The sequence below is a fragment of the Myxocyprinus asiaticus genome, chromosome 21, assembly GCF_019703515.2.
Source record: "Myxocyprinus asiaticus isolate MX2 ecotype Aquarium Trade chromosome 21, UBuf_Myxa_2, whole genome shotgun sequence".
In the NCBI taxonomy this organism is placed as follows: domain Eukaryota; kingdom Metazoa; phylum Chordata; class Actinopteri; order Cypriniformes; family Catostomidae; genus Myxocyprinus; species Myxocyprinus asiaticus.
Genome location: NC_059364.1, coordinates 1,692,267 through 1,717,500, shown reverse-complemented (window position 1 = coordinate 1,717,500; position 25,234 = coordinate 1,692,267). Strand labels below are relative to the sequence as shown.

The window sequence follows — 25,234 nt, the reverse complement described above, 5'->3', positions numbered from 1 at the left end:
ATAATCCCTTCATGCCTTAAAATGGCTTAGATATAACTCTACACCTTTGCCTCATTTAGTATGCGCGGATCTATGAATATGCAAATTAGTCCCCTCCTCCATCTCCACTCACCGCTCGCCTGCAGCTCGGGCTTGCTGTGTCCCCAGGATGAATTTCAAATCAAATCAAAATCAAATCAAATCAAATCACTTTATTGTCACACAGCCATATACACAAGTGCAATGGTGTGTGAAATTCTTGGGTGCAGTTCCGATCAACATAGCAGTCGTGACAGTGATGAGACATATACCAATCTACAATAAACATCAAATTAACACAACGCAATTTAAACATCTGTTATACATAATTAAACTCGACTTAAAACATCAAATTAACACAACACAATTTAAACATCTGTTATACATAATTACACAACTTAAAACATCAAATTAACACAACACAATTTAAACATCTGTTATACACAATTACACTCAACAATATACAATAATAACATACATTGCACAGTATACAATATGCTGTTTTTGTTTTTTGTTTTTTTTTGTTTTTTTTACTATATAGATACTATATAGATACACATTATTCAATAAAAATTAAAATATATATGAAAAAAAGTATATATATAGAATGTACAGTATTGTACTGTATTGACATTCAGGCTGTCGGTTGATAGTCAGTTGTTAAGAGAGACATAATATAATGACAGTAATATAATTTATGACAGTCCGGTGTGAGATAAGATTAATAAAGTGCAGGGATGATGTATTTTGATCGTGGGAGATCAAGAGTTCAGAAGTCTGATTGCTTGGGGGAAGAAGCTATCATGGAGACGGCTGGTGCGGGTCCTGATGCTGCGATACCGCCTACCTGATGGTAGCAGTGAGAACAGCCCATGGCTCGGGTGGCTGGAGTCTCTGATGATCCTCCGAGCTTTTTTCACACACCGCCTTGTATATATTTCCTGGAGGGAGGGAAGCTCACCTCCGATGATGTGTTTGGCAGTTCGCACCACCCTTTGCAGTGCTTTGCGGTTGTGGGCAGTGCTATTGCCGTACCAGGCGGAGATACAGCCAGTCAGGATGCTCTCCACAGTGCAGGTGTAGAACCGTGTGAGGATGTGGCGGTTCATTCCAAACTTCCTCAGCCGTCTCAGGAAGAAAAGGCGCTGATGAGCCTTCTTCACAACGACTTCAGTGTGGACGGACCATGTGAGTTCCTCAGTGATGTGGACACCCAGGAACTTGAAGCTGCTGACTCTCTCCACTGGTGCTCCATTGATGGTGATTGGACTGTGTTCTCTGTCTTTTCTCCTGAAGTCCACCACAAGCTCCTTTGTCTTACTGACGTTGAGGGAGAGGTTGTGCTCCTGACACCAGTGTGTCAGAGTGTGCACCTCCTCTCTGTAGGCTGTTTCATCATTGTCAGTGATCAGACCTACCACCGTCGTGTCATCAGCAAACTTAATGATGGCATTGGAGTTATGTGTTGCCACACAGTCATGTGTGTACAGGGAATACAGTAGTGGGCTGAGAACACAGCCCTGTGGGGCTCCAGTGTTGAGGGTCAGTGATGAGGAGATGTTGCTGCCTATTCTAACCACCTGGCGTCTGCTTGACAGGAAGTCCAGGATCCAGCTGCACAGCGAGCTGTTTAAGCCCAGAGCCCGGAGTTTCTCATCTAGCTTGGAGGGCACTATGGTGTTGAATGCTGAGCTGTAGTCTACAAACAGCATTCTCACATAAGTGTTCTTTTTTTCCAGATGGGAGAGAACAGTGTGTATTGTAGATGCAATGGCATCATCAGTGGAGCGGTTGTTGCGGTAAGCAAACTGCAGCGGGTCAAGATTGAGTGGTAATACAGAGCAGATGTAATCTCTGATTAGTCTCTCAAAGCATTTGCTGATGATGGGGGTCAGAGCAACAGGACGCCAGTCATTTAAACAAGTTATTTTCGATTGTTTTGGGACAGGCACAATGGTGGATGTTTTAAAGCATGTGGGGACTACAGACAAAGAGAGGGAAAGGTTGAAAATGTCCGTAAAAACACCAGCCAGCTGGTTCGCGCACGCTCTGATGACGCGGCCCGGAATGCCGTCTGGACCCGCGGCTTTGCGGATATTCACCCGTCGGAAGGATCGGGTTACATCCGCTACAGAGACGGAGAGTGAACTAACCTCTGTAGCTTCGGCCGTGAGAGCTCTCTCCGCGAGGGCGGTGTTATTTCCCTCGAAACGAGCATAAAAAGTATTTAGCTCATCCGGTAGAGAGGCAGCGGTGTTCATGGCGGAGTTTTTATTCCCTTTAAAGTCCGTGATGATGTTAATTCCCTGCCACATGCTTCTAGAGTTGGTGGTGTTAAACTGTCCTTCAATCTTACTCCTGTACTGGCGTTTTGCTGTTTTGATAGTTTTTCGGAGGGCATAACTGGCTTGTTTATGCTCCTCCGCGTTCCCGGAATTAAAAGCGGAGGTCCGCACATTAAGTGCTGCGCGAACATCGCTGTTGATCCACGGCTTCTGATTCGGATAGATTCGCACAGTTCTGGTCGGAATCACTTCCTCTACACACGTTCTGATGAAGCACATTACGCTATCAGCGTAAAGCTCGATGTCGTCATCAGAGGCGGACCGGAACATCTCCCAGTCCGTGCGATCAAAACAGTCTTGTAGCGTAGAGTCTGATTGGTCCGACCAGCACTGGATCGTTCTGAGGGTGGGTGCTTCCTGTTTCAGTTTCTGCCTGTAAGCGGGCAGAAGCAGAATGGAAGAGTGGTCCGATTTGCCAAATGGTGGGCGGGGGAGGGATTTGTAGCCATCCCGGAACGGAGAGTAGCAATGGTCCAAAACCCGGTCCCCTCGTGTGTTGAAACTAATGTGCTGGTGATATTTTGGTGCGACTGATTTTAAACTGGCTTTATTAAAGTCCCCGGTCACAATGAACGCGGCCTCAGGGTGCGCGGTTTCCTGCTCACTTATTCTCCCATACAGTTCCTTGAGTGCCCGGTCTGTGTCGGCTTGTGGGGGGATGTACACAGCAGTGATAATGACCGCTGTGAATTCCCTCGGTAGCCAGAATGGTCGACACAGAAGCATAAGAAATTCCAGATCAGGAGAACAGAAAGACTTGATAGAATGTATGTTCCTCTGATCACACCAGGATTTGTTGATCATAAAACATACACCACCTCCTCTAGTTTTACCTGAGAGGTCTTTCGCTCTGTCCGCTCGGAGCATGGAGAACCCCGCGGGTTCAATGGCTGAGTCTGGAATCTCCGCAGACATCCAAGTTTCCGTAAGGCAGATAACGCAGCAGTCCCTCGTCTCTCGTTGGAAAGAGATCCGCGCTTTCAGCTCGCAGAGCTTGTTATCCAGAGACTGAACATTTGCCAGTAGAATAGTGGGTAGCGGGGGTCGATTTGCGCGGCGTCTTACTCTGATGAGAACGCCGGCTCTGTTTCCCCTTTTCCTCCTGCGTTTCCGCGGCCGTGCTGCCCAGACAAAGGGCTCCGCTTGCGTGTTTGTAAACAGCGGGTCGGCATTGAGGAATGTGAAGTCCGGTTTACGGTGTGAGATCGCTGAGCCAATGTCCAAAAGTGTTTGTCTGTCGTAGACAATAAGGCAGGCAACATCCAAGACAAAAAACATAAGAATTGTAAACAAAACAAACAAACCATTGCTAAGTTGTGTCGGAGCTCGCAACGCAGCAGCCATACTCGGCGCCATCTTGAGTCCAAAAAGAATTTATGGAACCGCATTGGGCTTCAATATAAGTTTAGTGGCAAAACCCATCTGTTTTTGGGTAAAATTTTCAAAGATATTATTTATTTTACAAAAACTCCAACTACGCTTTCCAGCGGCAAACACTCAAACACAATGTTCATTCGAACAGCACTCTCTCGGGGTGTGTGAAGCTCTCTCTTTCTCTCCCCACACTCTGAGGACTGGCACTTTTTATTTCCCTCGTCTCTCACTGCGAACACAGAAACAAGCAATTACCAGCAATTCATCTGAGGTGAGAACCGTTACCGCTTACTCTCTTTCCAGACGTACGCTCGACCATGCCCTCGCCTCCACAATATGATTTGTCTATTTAAGTGCTATGTTAAAGTCTTTTATATTTGTATTATTATTTCTTCCACATAACCACTAGGTGGCGCTTATTTGCAACGTGGATGTTTTAAGGCATTATTTTTATTTGTTTTAAGTAATGCAGAAGTGATGGTTATCTGTGAAAAATACAGATTCTAAGCTTTCAAACGATACCATAAATGCCTGACTTATGTATACAGGGACTTTTAAGCATAAACTGTTTTCACGATACAGCGCCCCCTTTTGGACCCGCCGGCGGGTACACACATCTGTTTGACACACACACAACCACATATACACATTATTCAGCTTATTACAAGACTATTAGCCAAGTAAATACACAAATGGACATAATACAATGGTTTAATAGCTTCATACATGGATCATCCAATCAGATCGTAGAGCTAGAACTATCCTCAGATTAGATTTTTTTTTAATTGTATCACTCAGTTCACCCCAGTTATTTTCAGACATGTCTTTTATCTATATTCTTCATTTCATGTTTTACATTTATTAGAGAATTATAATCTAAAATCCAAATGGTAATACTTTCTATGAAGCCCATATTTATAATGCATTAAACTGAATGTATCATAATACACCTAATAATAAGTTATAACTTCTCATAAATAATTATAACTACAGTTATAATACATTATAAGACTTCCTCTATTCATAGTTATACTTTAGAGTATAATGCTTTCAATGTTATAGCAGCAGAAGTTAATAAAGTTAATGTTATAAGTGCTCTAACAGTCAAAAGACTTTATGACGTGATCATATTTCACTATGTAACACAATTTTTGTTCCTGGGTAGTAAGTGTTATTTCCTAATTGCTTGTGCCTCAAAAGTATAGAAAATGGCTATTATTCCCCGCAAATGTGCTTTTTTGACCAGGACAGTGATATTTTGAAATTGGCCTATTTCCAATGAGAAAACGGGTGAATTTGTGTATTTTCGTTCACATAAAGTCAGAAAAAACCCAACATATGAATCCTTCTTTATCTGTGGTCCAACGAAGACACCGGCTTTGACCTTTGCGTCAGACAGTTTAGGGAAGAAGTCTTGAAGGTAATTAAAGGCTGCCGACTCCTTATCTAGAGCTCTGACTAATTGTTTCATAAGGTCCAATTTGATGTGCAGTGGTGGCATCAGCACCTTGCGGGGGTTCCCACTTGACGTTGTTCCTCCCCACAGAGAATTCGGTCCGCTGTGGCCAATCCCGCATGTGGTAGTGCGCCTTGGTGTCCCTGCTGTCCCAAAGGCAAAGATAGCAGGGAAATTGGTAAAACCGCCTTGGAGACCCATCAGGAATGCCACCATTCTGAAGTCTCCTATGACCTCCCAGCCGTACTCCTCATACTTCAAGGCGTCCAGCAAGGTCTTGATGCTGTTGTAATCCTCTTTGAGGTGCACCGAGTGAGCCAGAGGAAGAGACGGGTACTTGTTAGCATTATGGACCAGCACGGCTTTGAATATTACTTTAGTATAAATACATGTTAATTTAGATTCATATGTTGTTTTTTCTGACTTTATGTGAATGAAAAGACACAAATTCACCTGTTTTCTAATTGGAAATAGGTACATTTCAAAATATCGCTGTCCTGGTCACAAAAGCAAAGTGTGTGGGGAATAATAGCCATTTTATATACTTTTGAGGCATAAGAAATTAGGAAATAACACTTAATACCCAGCAAAAAAAATAAATAAAATAAAATTAATATTTTTTTTATTATTGTGTGTGTTTACACTTAAGAAGATCGGCTACATGAGTGATTAACCTGATATATTTTTATTTTGTTGCTTTACAAGCGTTTGTAATATTTTAAAATTTACATTGAATGTGTGTTATTTTGTATTTTGTGCATGTGTAATGTTTATAACTTCCAGCATGACTTGTAATGTCTTATAAACACTTAAAAATATCTTATAGATGTTTATAAGAAGACATTGCTTTTGTCATTTAAAGCATACCTATTATACAGTATATATTACAAATACAGTACTGTGCAAAAGTCTTTCACAAAAGCATTTGTCTTAAGATGGTTATTTATATCTTCAGCTTTAGTGTGTCAATAAGAAATACAAATGTTAGACTCCCAAACATTACTTTTGCAAATAGAAAAGATTAGAATAGAAGAACAGGGAGCCCTGCAACAGATGGCATGGCCCCCACAAAGCCCCCCACTGAACATCGAATCAGTCTGAGATTACATAAAGAGACAGAAGCAATTGAGACAACTGAAATAGAAAGAAGAACAGGGAGCCCTGCAACAGATGTCATGGTCCCCACAGACCCCCCACTGAACATCGTGTCAGTCTGAGATTACATAAAGAGACAGAAGCAATCGAGAAAACCAAAATAGATAGAAGAACAGGGAGCCCTGCAACAGATTGCATGGCCCCCACAGACCCCCCACTGAACATCGTGTCAGTCTGAGATTACATAAAGAGACAGAAGCAATCGAGACAACTGAAATAGAAAGAAGAACAGGGAGCCCTGCAACAGATGGCATGGCCCCCACAGACCCCCCACTAAACATCGTGTCAGTCTGAGATTACATAAAGAGACAGAAGCAATCGAGAAAACCAAAATAGATAGAAGAACAGGGAGCCCTGCAACAGATGGCATGGCCCCCACAGACCCCCCCCCCCCCCCCCAACTGAACATCGAGTCAGTCTGAGATTACATAAAGAGACAGAAGCAATTGAGACAGCCTAAATAGACAGAAGAACTGCGGTGAATTCTCCAAGAAGTTTGGAACATCCTATCTGCCAACATCCAAGAAAAACTGTGTCCAGGTGTACCTAGGAGAATTGGTGCTGTTTTAAAGGCAAAGGTGGTCACACCGAATATTGATTTAGCTGTTTTATGTTAACTGGACTTTGTATGACATTAAGTGATAAATGAAAACTATGTATGTCATTATTTTTGAAGACATCCTCACTATACAACATTTTTCACAAAACTTTTGCACAGTACAAAACTTTTTGCACAGTACAGTACTCCATACAGTACTTCACTGAAGCCCCCAGAGTCTCTTGAAACGCCCCTGTCAGTACTGTACATACAGTATAATACATTATAACTTCTGCAGATAAAACTGGATGTTGCTTGTGTTATAATGCATTATAATCTAAGGTATAACTATGGATAGGTAAGTATTATAATGTATTAAAATTGTGGTTACAATTATTTATGAGAAGTTATAACATATTACAAGGTGATTTATGAGACATTACTAATGCATTATAATGCCTTTACAATGCTTTATAAATGTGGGCTTCAATGAAAGTGTTACCATACAAAAACTAACAGTATTAGCATTACTTCTGGTAGGAGATATTAAACAAGTCTTACCGCAGGTGAGCTGCTGTTCATGAAGACTGCGGAACTCCAGTCCGTGCAGACGCGTCGGATACACACACACGGTTTCATTCCCTAAACGCAATGAGTGAGTTCTGACCCACAACGACAACCACTGCAGCTGACAATCACAGAACAGATACTCTGAGTCAAAGTGCCTGAAAGAAACAACAACAAACAAACAAACAAACAAACAAAAACACATCAGCAGGGCTGTGTGATTCTGATTTATTTTTTACACTTTATATTTAAAGGTGAAGTGTCTAATTTATATGCCACTACAGTCACCAAATTTAATTTCTTCTTATTTTCTAACTTAAGAAAAAAGTTAATAATATTTTGTATTCTTGAAAAGACTTATTCTGAATGTTATAATCTTTAAAATAAATAAAAACGTAAGAAGAAATCACATTTTTGAAACATATTTTATTTAAATCATTGCATATAAAGTTAGAAAAGCCTCACACTTGCCTTAAATCTCAAAATAATTTTTACTGCATTTATTAATTTGTTTTGAATACTAATCATTATACCAATATAATACAGTATACTCCTATTGTTATGAATTATTATAACTATTAATACTATTCCTACTGTTTATTTACAAGTACATTTTCTTATGATGGTTAGTGTTGTTAAATGAATACATCTCAAGCACTTATAATTCAAAAAATAATCGTAAGGTGTTTGCTTCTTAAAAAAGGTTAGTATATGGATACATTAATTGTTAATTTGTTGTATTAGAGAAGGCAACCTTTTAAGTAGGCTAGAAAACAACCAGACAACGTCAAAGACCCTAATTTTATTTTTAATATTTGAGAACTTCTTAAAGGAATATCCCGGGTTCAATACAAGTTAAGCTCAATCAACAACATTTGTGGCATAATGTTGATTACCACAAACATTTTGTGAATCTGGCCACTAGTCTTCCATTGGTTAACCAAACAGATAGTCACACCTCCACCTTATGTATGGGAACGCTAAAACATCCATGTTGCAATTTCATGTGGGGCCATGAGTGTAGCAGAAATTGCACACTTCACCTTTAAACAGACTTATATGCACATACGAGTCAATCTTACAGAACTCTCAGGGAAGGTAAGTGTGTGAACAGCCCCTCCGGCAGTGTGGAGAAAATATTCCCAGACAAATTCCTGTAAGACACACAAACAAACTTATCAGAAAAATTCATGTGAACTCATACATTGCACAAAAGCACATTCAGCACATACATTATTGGTGATAAACAGCTCCCTGTGTTCAGAACAGAGTCGAGAGAGAGACAGAGAGAGAGAGAGTGAGAGAGTGAGAGAGAGAGAGAGAGATAGAGTGACAGAGAGAGAGAGAGAGAGAGAGAGAGAGAGAGAGAGAGATAGGGTAACAGAGAGAGAGAGAGAGAGAGAGAGAGAGAGAGAGGGTAACAGAGAGAGAGAGAGAGAGAGAGAGAGAGAGAGAGAGAGTTTTCACATTACTCACAGTTTGGAGAGGCGGCCGAGGTCGAGAAACATATCAGGAGAGAAACAGCCAATCCGGTTGTTGGATAGATCCCTGAGGATCACACACACACACTCACATGTTGGTGCAGCTATCATTATGAGGACTCTCCATAGACATAATGATTTTTATACTGTACAAACTATAGATTCTATCCCCTAACCCTACCCCTACCCCTAAACCTAACCCTCACAAAAAACTTTCTGCATTTTTACATTTTCAATAAAACATCGTTTAGTATGTTTTTTAAGTGATTTGAATTATGGGGACACTAGAAATGTCCTCATAAACCACATTTATAGCATAATACCCTTGTAATTACCAGTTTATAACCTAAAAAAGTCCTCATAAACCACTTAAACCTGCCCACACACACACACACACACACACACGCACACACATGCTTTCAATGGAGATCAACTAGCTCACAACAAACATCAAACGCATCATAAATGACAAATTGTATTGTGTATTGTGAGTATGTGTATGACTACTGTATGTGAGTGTCGCTCCCACGAACACTCCCAATTCTGTTGTTGTGTTTCAGGAAGTAAAATCAGCTTGATTTTTGCCCTGGATTTCTTCAACATTAGCTGTGACCTTTCCTGACCCGACCTTTGGACCAGTGAGATTACAGAACAACACATGACCCCAGTAAAAAACACTTAACAATTTAGCACACATACGCTATCACACATATATAATCTCAAACTACACTCTTTATTTAGGGTTGTCTGGCCATACATAAGTCTCTGCTACAATGCTAGACTGTTATGGGTGGTTGCCAGGGTGTTGATATTCAGTTGCTAGGATGTTCTGGATGGTTGCCAGGGTATTGATGGGTTGTTGCTAAGGTGTTCTGGGTGGTTGCTAGGGCATTTCTAGGGTTTTATGGGTGGTTGCTTGGGTGTTTTTGGTGGTTACTAAAGCATTGCTATCTGGTTGCTAGGGTGTTATAGGTGGTTGCTAGAGAATTGCTAGGGTTTTCTGGGTAGTTGATACCATAGTTCAGATAACTGATTAGTAATTGATACTAAAGTGAAGTATAACTGAGAACTCCAAGTCTCATGGTCAAGGAAATTGACTTCTGAGCAATAACATTTTCCAGACACATTTCATCGAAAGAAACTTAACGGGAGCTTTGACTTAAATAAGGGTGAAGTGCTACTGTATGGGAGCTGAATTTGTAATCATAGTAACTATTCAATCAGCCCTGCTTGAGTTAAAACCCACAACCAGTGTATTAAAGGTGCTGTAAGCGATTTTAGCCATTCTAGAATTTCAACAAGCTGAGCCGTTGAATTAGCCACGCCCCCTTTTTCCAAAACCCGGCACTCCAAAGATACCAAATGAGCTTTATTGACACTGACCCAACCAGAAACAGTTGTCAAAAACAACAGCAGCAAAACAGCGCCCTCAACTGACAACTGTTATGAGCAACATGGCATAAAAGTGGCATTAAGCCTCAATCATTTGCTGCAACTACAATACTATGAGAACGCGCATAATGATTGACAGGTAGAAAGCGTCATAGACCGTGGACACATTTTTGTTTGCTGTTTACAGAGTCTAGAGCTGTCACAGAGACCGGTGAGATATCTCACGACACTTATTTCATTAATATTTTTCAGGGAGTAGTAGTAAAAAAAATTGCCACTATCACTGATGCGAACAACAATATCATTACCAACACGCTCTGTTTGATCTACATATTGCATTTGGTAGCTGTCTGCATGTGTCGAGTGTGTATGCACTACTTGTACATGTTATAGTGGCCCTGCACGTGCATGCATGTGTGTTGGTGTGTTGTGGCACTGTGTCTCTGCCCGCTGTAATGAGACACCTGTGTTGCTGCTGTGCAGTGGGTGTGGTTCGGTTCTGTTCTGTAATCAAGGGTTACGAGCTCTTAAATTAGCGCAGCCCAGCAGTCCTGGACCAGCCGCTCAAATTATAACTGCGTTGACACCCACACACGCACACACACACACACACACACACACACACACACACACACACACACACACATCCACAATCAGCTGCTTAAATCCCACAATCAGCAGCACATTAACAGTCTGTGCGGCTCCTGTTTCTCTCGCGCCATCTGTGAGTCTGAGCACGTATGTGAAGCTTTAGAGCATTCACGTTCAGTTACATCTGCCTAAATGACTCTTTACTATGACTGAAATTACTTTAACATCTGCTTCAGTACTGCATTTATTGCATTTGTGGTGTTTTGAATGCTGGGGCCAGATTAAAAAAAAAATTACGTTTTTACTTTGACTCCAGCCATCCCTTCTATACCACCCCTATCTGCCACTGGTCAGTCAAACTGATAGTCCCGCCCCAAACTCACACCATTGGTTGAGTCAGAAGTTGACATGTCGGGCCTCTCAAACAAACAGATCATGTCACAGTGTTGACATTCTTCAAGAAGTCAAACTACCAATGGATTACATACAAGCCTTGAGGAACATCAGTTTACTATGTCCCAAGGCAACAACGGCAATTGTTTGCTGTAGGTTGAGAAATTCTAGAAAGCTTTCAAGAGAAATTCCAGCGTGTAGAAACTAATTGTGTTTTCATGCAGATTTCAGAGTTTCTGATCATACTTACAATCTCTTCAGAGCAGACAGACCATGAAACGCACCAGAGGCAATTCTGCTAATGAGATTACTTCTGAGATCCCTGAAGAAAGAGAGAAAGAGTGGGTAGAAAAGAGATATCAGTGAGAAAAATAAAGCATATTGGAGACAGTAGTCCATATGACTCGTCAAATATCGATATATAGCCAAAACATTATGACCACTCACAGGTGAAGCGAATAATGTTGATCATCTCCTAACAAGGCCACATGTCAAGGTCTGGGTAGATTAGATGGTAAGCGAACAATCATTTCTCATAGTCAGTATGTTGAATGCAGGAGAAATGGGCAGGAGTAAAGATCTGAGTGACTTTGAATAGGGCCAAATTGTTATGGCCAGACAACTGGGTCAGAGCATCTCTGAAACGGCAAGGCTTGTGGGGTGGTCCCGGTCAGCAAGGGTGAGTACATAACCGACAGTCGCCCGAGGAGGGACAAACCACAAACCGGCGACAGGGTGTTGGGCGCCCAAGGCTCATCGATGTGCGAGGGCAACAAAGGCTATCCTGTCTTGTCCGAACTGATAGAAGGTCTACTGTGGCACAAGTCACCGAAAATTTGAATGATGGGTATGGGAGGAATGTGTCACAACACACACCGGTCAGAGTGCCCACGATGACCTCTGTCTACCGTCAAAAGCACCTACAATGGGCACGCAAGCATCCAAGGGATGTGCTGGACCAACAAGTTCGATCCATGGAGGCCCCACCTCGCAACTTACAGGACTTAAAGGATCTGTCGCTAACGTCTTGGTGCCAGATACCACAGGACACCTTCAGAGGTCTTATGGAGTCCATGCCTCAACACGGGGCATGAGGGGGACCAACACGATATTAGGCAGGTGGTTTTAATGTTGTGTCTGATCGGTGTATATATTTTACCTTTAGGGTAACACTTTACAATAAGATTGTATTCGTTAACCTTTAGTTAACATGCATTAGTTAGTAGCACTTATTCATTTAGGTTAATTTTAATTTCAACATATACTAATACATTTTAAAAATGAAAAATTGTATATCTTAACATAAGTTAATGCATTATGAACTAATATGAACTAACAAGAGACATTTGTGATTTTATAAATTAACATTAACCAAGATTGAAAACAATGTATCAACTAATGTTAACAAAGAGAATCTTATTGTAAAGTGTTTACTTTTTATGTTAGTAACCTTCATAATTAATTTGCATAAATTCATTCATTTTAAGAAATGTATTTGTTTTATAGTAATTTATTTGTTTGTTTATTTAGGGTATTTTCTTTGTAATTTAATTGCATTTAAACATCCCATTTGCTACTGTTAAAATATATATTAAAATATATGATATATGAAGTTTGATGTGCACTCTTGACACAAATGTAAAACAATACTGTCACATTATTGTCGTTAATCACAAAGTCAATGGGGTCAATTTTTGGAGGGTTTAAAGGCAGAAATGTGAAGCTTATAATTAGTAAAAGCACTTACATTAATTATACTAATTAAACTCATGTATTATTTGAGCTGTCAAAAAAGGTTTATGGTATTTCATAGTCATGGCAATAAACTGTCTCTAACTTTCCACAGATGTGGTTAGTAAGTGATTTTATGACAGTAAAATCATGTTAACACACATATTGTTTATGTCTTGTGTCTATACTTTTGAAACAGTGAGTATTTTAATGTTTGACCCCATTGACTTCCATTGTAAGTGTCTCACTGGAACACAGATTTTTTGCTTTTTTAAGAAAAGGAGGGACCAATTGAAATGAGTTTTTGTGGTAATCAACATTATGCCACAAATGCTGTCGATTGAGCTTAACTTGTACTGAACCTGGAATATAGAAATAGAGTCTTAATGCTCCCAATGATCAAGAGGAAGTTGACAATGTCAAGACAAAAACTCAAAACAAAATTTGTTTAGAAACTAATATATTTTTTGTATAATCCATCATGCTCTATAATCTATAATATTGATATACTGTGTATAATAATCTATTACTTCAATTACAAAGTCCTCATTTCTGATCATAGGCCCCTCTCACCCTCTACAGTGCACTAAAAATACATGACCTGACATCATAACACGACTGCTGGCTTTCCTCTGAGGCCAAAGCAAACTTCCTGAAATTGTGTCCTTGCGTTTCCTGCGTCTGGTGGGACTGACGGGGATGTGAAAGAGGACGTAGACTTCCAAATGTCGGAGGAGATGCGCTGCCGTCCGTAACACAATGAGTCAAACACACTGGCGATCACAACACAGCACAAATGTCACCAGATCAACTTGTGACCTTTTATGATCCGACTTTCTTGGAAGATTTTATCCCTTTTGATTTCTGCAATGTTATTTGTGAAGCCTTTAGCAACAAACACATTTTTAAGTAGCATTTTAAGAACAAAACTGAACATATTTTGATTCATCACAAGACAACAAAATCCACTATCAATACATACACTACCAGTCAAATGTTTGCTACAATTATCTGCTATAACTATGCAAACTATAACTCATAAAATAAAACATTTTAGGTTTGTAAAGCTAATTTATATTTGCATATCTGTAGATTATGAAACACATGATGCACACAATTTCTCCTCACAAATAATGCTTAAAGGAATATTCTGGATTCAATACAAGTTAAGCACTTATGGCATACAGCATTTATGGCATAATGTCGATTACCACAAAAATGATTTAGACTCGTCCCTCTTTTAAAAATAAATACATAAGCAAGACACTTGCAATGGAAGTGAAAGAGACCAGTCTTTGCAGGGTTTAAAGGCAAAAACAAAACAAAAAAATAGTAATTTTATAAAAGCACTTACTTTACATTATTTTCTAAAGCCTGTGCATCATTAACAATCACAATTTTGCAAAATCCTGTTGTCTGCAATGTACTAGATGTCTGCTGCCACCTGGTGGACGTTTTCAGGCATGGAAAAATATTTTTAAAATGTTTCCTCTTTTATATTGCATGAACTTCTTATGTGAAATCTTTGCAAATTTCAGTAAAGTGACAGTAATGATTATATTGTGATTGATATCTTAAAATGAGTATTTGCTGAATATAAGCAACTTGTGCTTGGTTCAAGTTTTGTATATTATTTTATTGAAAAACCCCCTTTGAAATCCATGTATTACATATGATACAACATGCTTTTGAGGAATATCTCTCAATCACCATTACATTACATTCATGCACACCACAAAACAATCAGAGCTTTAAAATTCTGACATATACATTTTATAAGATATATTTAAAGTGTGAACAAATATTTCTGTGAATTTTCATATACGCAGCCTGCTCTGTCATTACAAAGATCTCATTATTTTACATTACAAGCTATTATGATGTCATCTTACCATAAGTTCCTGAGACCCAGTGAAGAAAGTTTTACAATTTCCCTTTTATAAATGTCAATATACGGCCAAATTGTTATGGCCAGACAACTGGGTCAGAGCATCTCTGAAACTGCAAGACTTGTGGGGTGCTCCCGGTCAGCAGTGGTGAGTACCTACCGACAGTGGTCCGAGGAGGGACAAACCACAAACCAGCGACAGGGTGTTGGGTGCCCAAGGCTCCCAACCAGATATCCAGATATCAGACCAGATATCCCATCTGGTCTGAACTGACAGAAGGTCTACTGTGGCACAAGTCACAGAAAATTTTAATGATGGTTACGGGAGGAATGTGTCACGACACACAGTGCATCACACCCTGCTGCATATGGGGCTGTGTAGCCGCAGATGTTCAGAGTGCCCATGATGACCTCTGTCCACCATCAAAAGCACCTACAATGGGCACGCGAGCGTCGGAACTGGACCTTGGAGCAGTGGAAGTAGTCTGGTCCGATGAGTCCCGTTTTCTTTTGCATTACATGGACAGCCATGTACGTGTGCGGCGTTTACCTGGGGAAGTGATGGCACCAGGATGCACTGTGGGAAGATGACAAGCCGGTGGAGGGAGTGTGATGCTCTGGGCAATGTTCTGCTGGGAAACCCAGGGTCCGGCCATTCATGTGGACGTCAATTTGACACGTGCCACCTACCTAAACATTGTTGGAGACCAAGTACACCCCTTCAACAGTATTCCCTGATGGCAGTGGCCTCTTTCAGCAGGATAATGCTCCCTGCCACACTCCACACATGATTACGTTCAAGGTGTTGCCCTGGCCTCCAAATTCCTCAGATCTCAATCCGATTGAGCATCTACGGGATGTGCTGGACCAACAAGTCTGATCCACGGTGGCCCCACCTCTCAACTTACAGGACTTGAAGGATCTGCTGCTAATGTCTTGGTGCCAGATACCACAGGACACCTTCAGGGGTCTTGTAGAGTCCATGCCTCGGCGAGTAGGCACTGTTTTGGTGGCACGCAGAGGACCAACAATATATGCAGGTGGTCATAATGTTTTGGCTCATCAGTGTAGTGTTTGGTGCATAAAATACATATGATATTGTATTTGATGTGTTGAACTGAACTGTGATACATTTCAATCCATATATATAGAGCAAGGAGAGGAAGATGTCATGGCCAAACTCTCAAACATTTGGTATCTCCGAAAAGCCCAGAGAGTCCTCTAATAATACCCCAAGATTTACCACTGTAGCATGTATGGAGTAAGAAAAACCTCAATAACAAATGTCCGACACATAAATGTGAATTGTTGGGCCTCATGAGGATAATGACCTTTAAAGCCTAATGGATCAAACATGATACATAAAAAACATGTGCATACATTTTTTTTTTATTTTTTATTATTATTTATTTTAATAGTTTGTCTAATGGTACTAAAAATAGTTTAATGTCAAAAAATTTGAATTTAAGTGATTTTTACTGACGTAAAACAATGGAAGTGAATGGGGCCAATTTTTGGAGGGTTTAAAGGCAGAAATGTGAAGCTTCTAATTTAATAAAAGAACTTACATTAATTCACCTAATTAAACTCAAGTATTATTTGAGCTGTAAAGTTGTTTAAATAATCGTTTTATTGGGATGACAGGGTTTACGGCATTACATCGTACATTTACACAGCACATAGAGTGATTTTATCACACTAAAATCATGTAGTCACACATATTGTTTACATCTTGTGGCTATACTTTTGAAATTTGTTAAAGAAAAGGAGAGACGAGCCAAACTTTTGTGGTAATCAACATTATGCCACAAATGCAGTTTATTGAGCTTAACTTATTCCTTTAAAGGCAACATGAGACATTATTGGGACTTGTGGGACTTGATTTTATCAATGTGGAATTGATTAGATGATGTAAAGTGTCTCTATATAACAAGTGGTTGAAATATAAGAGGGAAGTTGTTTCCAAGTTTTTCGATTTTGATGCTTTTTCTTTGGAATAACAAAAAGACCAGGAACAGGTATATAAATAAAGTGAATTTTCATTTGACCGTTGACTTTGAATCATCTTTGTATCATAAAAAAATCTCTTCTCAGCTGCTTACAACACAAGCAATGGTGGACTTCTTGCCGTACGTCTCCCAGCTGGCAAGACTCAAAGGGTGGGTTAATTACTACAGTAAAGTTTCTCAGCCTAAAGCCTGTTTGACATCCAGATGGTTTTCTAGCACCTATAACGACTTTATGCGCCATGCCTCGAGTTAAACTCCTGACAACCTTTACCAATCACAGCTAACATTTTACTAGCCAGTAATTGGCTTCCTTAACTCACAACATCTCTGACTCTACGGGCGTCTCCATTCGTCTCTATGACACTAATGTGTAGATTTATGTCCTAATGCGGATATGGCCTTATACACAGAGCTCAATGAGAGTATGAGTGGATTAACCAAAACTAACAAACGGCAGGCGCTGTGAGTGTGTTTGACAGAGAGTAACACACTTATTAGTGAGAATCCAGCAGTGTTTTAATGACACTACTGAGGGGGTGATTTCACAAAAGCAGCATGTCATGTTGAGAAAGTACTACATGTTTAAACAGTCTACTGTCTGTTGAGGAAGATGTTCAGAGTTCATTTGGCAATTTCATTGAGACTCCAGAGAGACTGTCACATCCTGTCAAATACTGCACTGCACAACATGACAAAACACAATGGGAAGAGCAGCATGCTCGTTTGCTTTATTCTACTAGTGTCTGAGCAACAATAAACATATTGCAACAACAACTACACAAACACAACTGTTACTTTTTGTGAGAAAACAAATGCAGCTTTCAACAAACACACAATTCAGCACATAGGAAAGACACCCATCACAACTGAGGTGTCACACACATATATTTTTTCTTCTTTAGAATAACATGCACTGATGAATCGTACGCTATTAGACCAGGAACATGAATTAAAGATGTAATAAAAAATAATTTAAAAATTAAAGTCTCGTGTCTCAGAAGGAATTTTTTCTAACTATATATTACATAAAAAACAACCGAAAGCATGTGAAAATATATTTCATTTAGTCACACAACTCATGCTTATCTTTAACTATACATTGATCACTAGAAAGAACCGGCTCATTTGAGTCATTCGTTCGGGAATCAGACTATACTGGTCATACTGTATGTTTTGATTAATTAAAAATAACAGGCTCATTTGAGTCATTTTGGAATCAGACTACACTGGTCGTGCTGTTTGTTTTGATTCATTAAAAAGAACCGGCTCATTTGATTCATTTGTTCGGGAACCGGCAACACTGGTGGTGTAGTAGGTTTTTTTATTCATTAAAATGAACCAGCTCATTTGAGTCATTAGTTTGGGAACCAGGCTTCACTGGTCGTGCTGTATGTTTTGATTCATTAAAAAGAACCGGCTCATTTGAGTCATTTGGGAATCAGACTACACTGGTCATGCTGTATGTTTTGATTCATTAAAATGAACCGGCTCTTTTGATTTATTTGCTCGGGAATCAGACTACACTGGTTATGCTGTATGTTTTGATTCATTAAAAAGAACAGGCTCATTTGAGTCATTCATTTGGGAATCGGACTACACTGGTCATGATGTATGTTTTGATTCATTAAAAAGAACAGGCTCATTTGAGTCATTAGTTAGGGAATCAGACTATACTGGTTATGCTGTATGTTTTGATTCATTAAAAAGAACAGGCTCATTTGAGTCATTCATTTGGGAATCAGACTACACTGGTCATGATGTATGTTTTGATTCATCAAAAAGAACAGGCTCATTTGAGTCATTAGTTAGGGAATCAGACTATACTGGTCATGCTGTATGTTTTGATTCATTAAAAAGAACAGGCTCATTAGAGTTATTTGTTTGGGAATCGACTACACTGGTCATGATGTATGTTTTGATTCATTAAAAAGAACCGGCTCATTTGATTCATTTGTTCAGGGATTGGACTACACTGGTCATGATGTATGTTTTGATTCATTAAAAAGAACCGGCTCATTAGAGTTATTTGTTTGGGAATCGGATTACACTGGTCGTGCAGTATGTTTTGATTCATTAAAAAGAACCGGCTGATTTGATTCATTTGTTCAGGGATTGGACTACACTGGTCATGCTGTATGTTTTGATTCATTAAAAAGAACCAACTCATTAGAATCATTTGTTCGAGAATCAGACAACAATGTTCACGCTCTATGTTTTTAACTCACTAAAAATAACCAGCTCATAAGAGCCATGTGTGGGGACCGTTAACGGAACCGGAGGTAATGAAAATCTTACAGTTCCTTTATATTTAAAAAAATAGGACTGGTTCCTTCTTCTGAGAAAAAGACCCCTGTAATCTCACATGTGTTTCACACGAGATCTCATCAATGTATCAAACTTTGCTCAGATTTGCCAAGATATCAAAAGTCTGCAATCAAAATTCAGATATCTCAATATAAACTTAAACATTTCCCATCAAATTCTTCCAAAGCTAAATGATCTACACAATTCATATTAATTGTACAGCTCTAAACTCTTAATATATCTCATGTGCGTCTATTTTTATTCCTCCTCTGGAGTTTATAGGAGAACTATCAGAGATAAAGTCCATTAAGTCCCTTGAGCTATTAAAGAGCAATGTCTGAGCAAAACAGTTTTCCTCTGGGAAGGAAAATGGATCAAGACTAATCAAACCGATTTCAACAACAATTACACTAAATACAAAAACACACTATTCAAGTTTACAAATGGTAAACGTGATGGATGGGCTTTAATTGTGTATTGACAGTCAGTTATTGGTAATGACGTTGACGCTACGGCTATCTAAGACAAGACTCGGGTCAGAACACCAGCGCATCCTGAAAACAAGTCCAGTTCTCAGCAGTCCTCAGTGTCAAATGCTGAATGAAAAACACAATGATGCTATTCAGAGACAAACAGAAATACACACAAAATACACAAACACAACGATGTCAACAATTAAAGCTGCTGTTTTGAGAGCAGACAGGAAACTACACTGGTGTAAAAAGGTCAGCTGTGTATCCGCTGTGACATCATGGTCTAAAAGCCTATTTCCTCTTCCTGTTTCCTTCCAATAATAGGGTCAGTGAATATAAAGTGCTCTCAGTGACCCCAAAGTCAAGTGGAACAAACTGCTGGAGTTCAGAACCTCTGATCTCTGATCACTGTCCGACAGGCAAACATGCGTTATTTCATGACTAACAGGGATGTGCACGAAACCGTTTGTAATATTCGGTTACCCGTGAGGTTTCACGAATGGTTATTTGATTATATGTCGGAAGTGGGGACTCGTGAATGAAGAACGTTTATTGCAATGCATATGTGTCAAACACTACTTGAAGTTCTTTTTAACTTGTGATGCGGCGGTGCTTCTCGAGATGCTGAAAACAAAAGTGAGTTGTGGCGCAATGGTCAAATACATCTGACTAGCATGTGTTTAGATTGAAAAACAATTGAAAAACAGCGCAGACGCACACACAAACTTGTGTGAACAGCCCCTAACTCGCCCTATACGTGAAAGAATTGCCCTCAACCCGATGTTCTGTCGGATACCGTCAGGCTTGGATCAGTCTGAAGACATTTATTGCATGTGTAGAATAACTGAATAGAGATTTTGATATTTGAATACAGGCGTATCAAATGGTTAACCGAATGTAGACTATCCGTGCATATCCCTAATGACTAACTCTACTAACAAGAAATAATGAAAAACATTACTGTACATGTGATCATAACATGGAGTTTTTTTGTTGTTGACATTTCAAAAGAAATTCAGATCGAGCCCTGATTGCTGAAGTCAACATGCTAACAGAAGTGATGCAAATGTTAGCAATTTCCCAGCAAATTAATTTGAAATTAAAGTTGAAAACACTTACAAAAATGGTAACCATGGCACAGTGATGGTGTCAGATGGTAATATAATGGCACTTTGATACACAATATACCATGGTACTGAATAATAATAATGGGCAAATCTCACAAAACCTGTCAAGAACGTGTGCAGGTCAAATTTCACCCCAAAATCAACCGAAAGAAAAACAAAATTATAATTTGGTTCAAAGAAAATGAAACTATTTTTTTGCACCATCAATATTTGTTTGCATTACAATTAAGCATATTTTACCCACATTTTTCATCACTGTAATATGAAAAAACAAAAACAAATATATTATTTAAAGTATTTATTCATCAAGGTAGTATTTGTTGTACTGCCAAAAAAAAAAAAAAAAATTATATATATATATATATATATACCTGGACATTCATGGGATTTATAGAGGGCAAAATAACTAAATTATTATTAAATAATTCTTTACATATTTAAAGAAATTATTAAGTAAATAATTTAATACATAAACTTGTAAATATATATATATATTAATATATATATATTAAATATATATATTAATTTAATAACTAATATATACATATATATATATATATATATATATATATATATATATATATATATATATATATATATATATATATATATATATATTAGTTATTAAATTAATTATTAAATCAATAACAAATAAATAAATGTCCCTGGTTTCTATTTTAGCATTATTTTGCATACATTTTCAATTGAAGAATTATCTTTAAGCTGATTTCTCATTTATGCATGAGCTTCGTGTCTTTTCATTTTCATTTTCAGGGTTACGGCTCTCTACACGTCATTCAACGACAACAAGCTTAAATTAAAAAATCAACCCAAAGATAATGCTAAAATGAAAATGGATGCAAACAATGATTTAATGATTTATTTAGTGATTTATGATTAATTTAATTATTTTCTAGTTTTTTTTAAACGATTTCAATCTGTATTTTATGATTTATTTAAATATTAACATACTTTTTTTTAATAATTTAATTTTTAGTAATTTGGCCCTCCATAGAGATTCACACTTACAAGGTAATTTAAAGAATACCAATGTATAACCATGGTAACGTAATGATATGTTTTTAGTACTTTTTTTGTAAATGTAAATGTTGCAAAAGTGATGATTTGGATGAAAGCTGTGAATCATATGAGTGTCGGAGTTATAACAACTAACAGCATCAAACCATTCAACAGGAGAAATTACACACTAAATATGAACAATAAAGCAGTGCTGGACTCATAAATGAATAATATCCCTTTAAACATGAAATGCTCAATAACAGAAAGATGTTTACAAACACTAAACCTCTCTCTCTGAACATCACCACAGGAGCAGATTGAAAACTGTGCAGAAGATGATTAAAATTGTATTACATTTAAAACGCTCAGATCTGGAATGCTCAACAAGCACAAGATGTGAAAATTCATTGTTTGACCGAACACTGGCTTTGAAGGGCAAAGGAAGTACGGTGATGGTATCAGATGGTCTCATACCCTCATTTACTGATTTTGATTATTACGGTAATTGTCCTTAGAATCATATTGAAATGAGGCATACAATTAAAGAAAATTTGTCCAGCAGGTTTAAAGCACAAAATCATTTTTCTTTAGATATTTTATCATAAGTTCATCTTTGGCAGGTCTGATCTGATTAAACTGACCTTAAATATTAAATCAGCTCCTCTTTAGAAATTAACAATTTGCCAATAACCCAATTAACTGATATGAAAGGTGATAAATGTTGTATATATTTAAAATGTCCTCTTCAAACACTTTGCTCCATATCTTTTTGTTCAGATTACAGTTGTCCACATTAAAAGACATCCAGCAGCTCATACCGTTAAAAAGCAACAGCTGGCACTCAAGCAGACCTTGTCGACACAACAGATAAAAAACAATGCTTCTAATGGACACACTTAGACAGGAAGTAGCGGTCGGTGGAGCGGATTGAATACTGATGTGGCCCGAGAGAGAGAGAGAGAGAACTTAGTCAGAATGAAACCTCACTTATCAAAAGTCAGACGAAGGTTCGGACAGCGTGCTGAATAAATGAGAGGATTGCTGACACAGCTCAAGTGTAACCCTCATGTGAGCCGCATGGAAAAACCAGAAGAAATCCTGCACACCACACTTCCTTCAGGAAAACAAAACAGCCAGTCCATTTGAAACGCAATGAAAACAGTGTTTAAATTAACACCTGTGAAAACCTTGTGCTTCTGTAACAATGAAATCTTTCTAGTTTTAAAGGACAGCTCACGCCGACTGTCCTAACCCTTACTATACAGCTGAAAAGCGGCTTTGCAACAATACCAGTGTTGTGGAGTAACTAACTTAAAGTAGTAACGCTACTGACTTAACTACATGACAGCAGTTTCATTTTCTAGTGAGTGACACAAAATGCTGCATTTATCATATTATATTTAGAGTGAGTAATCAAATACACTCACCTAAACCGTCCTCTCTCTCTCTCTCTCTCTCTCTCTCTCTCTCTCTCATATGTAGCCTTTGGGAAATCCAAATCATGTACTGTAAGTGAAACGGTTCTTTCAAGTAAATGAGCTGGTTAAAATACACAGTTCAAAGATTCACTGATACTTGTACAGTGCCCTCCACTAATATTGGCACCCTTGGTCAGAAATATCAGAAAAGAAGGCTGTGAAAAAATATGTCTTTATTTTTTATCCTTTTGATTTTTCATTCAAAATATTCACAAAAATCCAACCTTTAATTGAAGCAAAATAATTGAGGGGTGGGGGATCTCATAATTAAATAAACATTTTTTTCTCCAAAACACGTTGGCCACAATTATTGGTATCCCAAGAAATTCTTATGAGTAAAATATATCTGAAGTATATTCCCGTTCATATTTTACATTTATTAGTGCACCTGGGTGACTAGGAACATGAAACTGTTCAGCCATGACTTCCTGTTTCACAGGTGTATAAATATAAGGTAACACACAGGCCAAATTCCCTTAATCATCAATCACAGTGGGTTACACCAAAGAATACATTTCTGATGTGTGGCAAAAGGTTGTCGAGCTTCACAAAATAGAAACTGGATAAATAAGAAAATAGCTAAAGCATTAAAAATGCCCATTTCCACCATCATCAGGGCAATAAAGAACAAGTTCCAATCAACTGGAGATCTTAGGAATCAGCCTGGAAGAGGATGTGTGTCTATATTGTCTCCACGCACAGTGAGGAGGATGGTTCAAGTGGCCAAAACTTCTCAGAGGATCACAGCTGGAGAATTACAGGAATTAGTTAGGTCTTGGAGTCAGAAAGTCTCCAAAACTACAATTGGACATCACCTACATCACCACACACACACACACACACACACACAAAAAGCCACTACTCTCATCCAACAACAAACTCAAGCATCTTCAGTTTGCCAGACACTACTGGAACTTCAAATGGGACCGGGTTCTGTGGTCAGATGAAAGGAAAAAAGAGCTTTTTGACAGCAAACACCAGAGATGGGTTTGGCGCACACAGAGATGAAGAAGTACCCAATGCCCACGGTTAAATATGGTGCTGGATCTTTAATGTTGTGGGGCTGTTTTTCTGCCAGAGGTCCTGGACATCTTGTTCGGATACATGGCATCATGGACTCTATCATATACCAACAGATAAAAAACCTAAACCTGGCTGCCTCTGCCAGAAAGCTTACAATGGGCCCTGGTTGGATCTTCCAGCAGGACAATGATCCAAAATCAACACAAAAATAGTTCACTGACCACAAAATCAAGGTTCTACCATGGCCATCCCAGTCCCCTGACCTGAACCCCATAGAAAACCTGTGTGGTGAACTGAGGAGAGTCCACCAACATGGACCTCTGAATTTGAAGGATCTGGAGAGATTCTGTATGGAGGAATGGTCTCAGATCCCTTGCCAGGTGTTCTCCAGCCTCATCAGGCATTATAAGAGAAGACTCAGAGATGTTATCTTGGCAAAGGGAGGTTGCACAAAGTATTGAATAAAATGGTGCCAATAATTGTGCCACACATATATTTGACAAAATTACTTTTTCTTTTTTTTTTTTTTACTTGTGTTGTGTTTGCAATTGTTTAAATCCATTAGAGCATATATTTTTGTGAATATTATGAATTAAAGATCAAAAGGATAAACAATAAAGACATTTTTCACAGCCATCTATTCTCATATTTATCAAGGGTGCCAATATTAGTGGAGGGTACTGTATGTAGAATTGGGAATTCCAATTTTATTTTAGTGAATCAGTTCATTCAGATGGTTCATGTAAATAAACTAGTTCAAATAAATGATTCCCTGGTTCACTTCAGCCCCTGTGCAAATGTCCATTTTTAAAGTGACATATTTAGTTAAATTGCTTCCTATTGATTGCCATGTTTTGGACTTTTCTAGCTT

At 38.6% G+C, this 25,234-nt stretch overlaps 1 protein-coding gene across 1 annotated transcript in view; it reads right to left on the bottom strand.

The window, feature by feature from the left end:
- Positions 1 to 25,234, bottom strand: part of LOC127411916 (adhesion G protein-coupled receptor A1-like) — a 234,922-nt gene that overhangs the window by 176,240 nt on the left and 33,448 nt on the right. Inside the window, exons 3-6 of the mRNA XM_051647819.1 lie at positions 11,561 to 11,632; positions 8,930 to 9,001; positions 8,536 to 8,607; positions 7,448 to 7,611 (exon numbers count right to left, since the gene is read on the bottom strand). Coding sequence (XP_051503779.1) covers positions 7,448 to 7,611; positions 8,536 to 8,607; positions 8,930 to 9,001; positions 11,561 to 11,632 — 380 coding nt within the window. The remainder of the gene's footprint in view (positions 1 to 7,447; positions 7,612 to 8,535; positions 8,608 to 8,929; positions 9,002 to 11,560; positions 11,633 to 25,234) is intronic.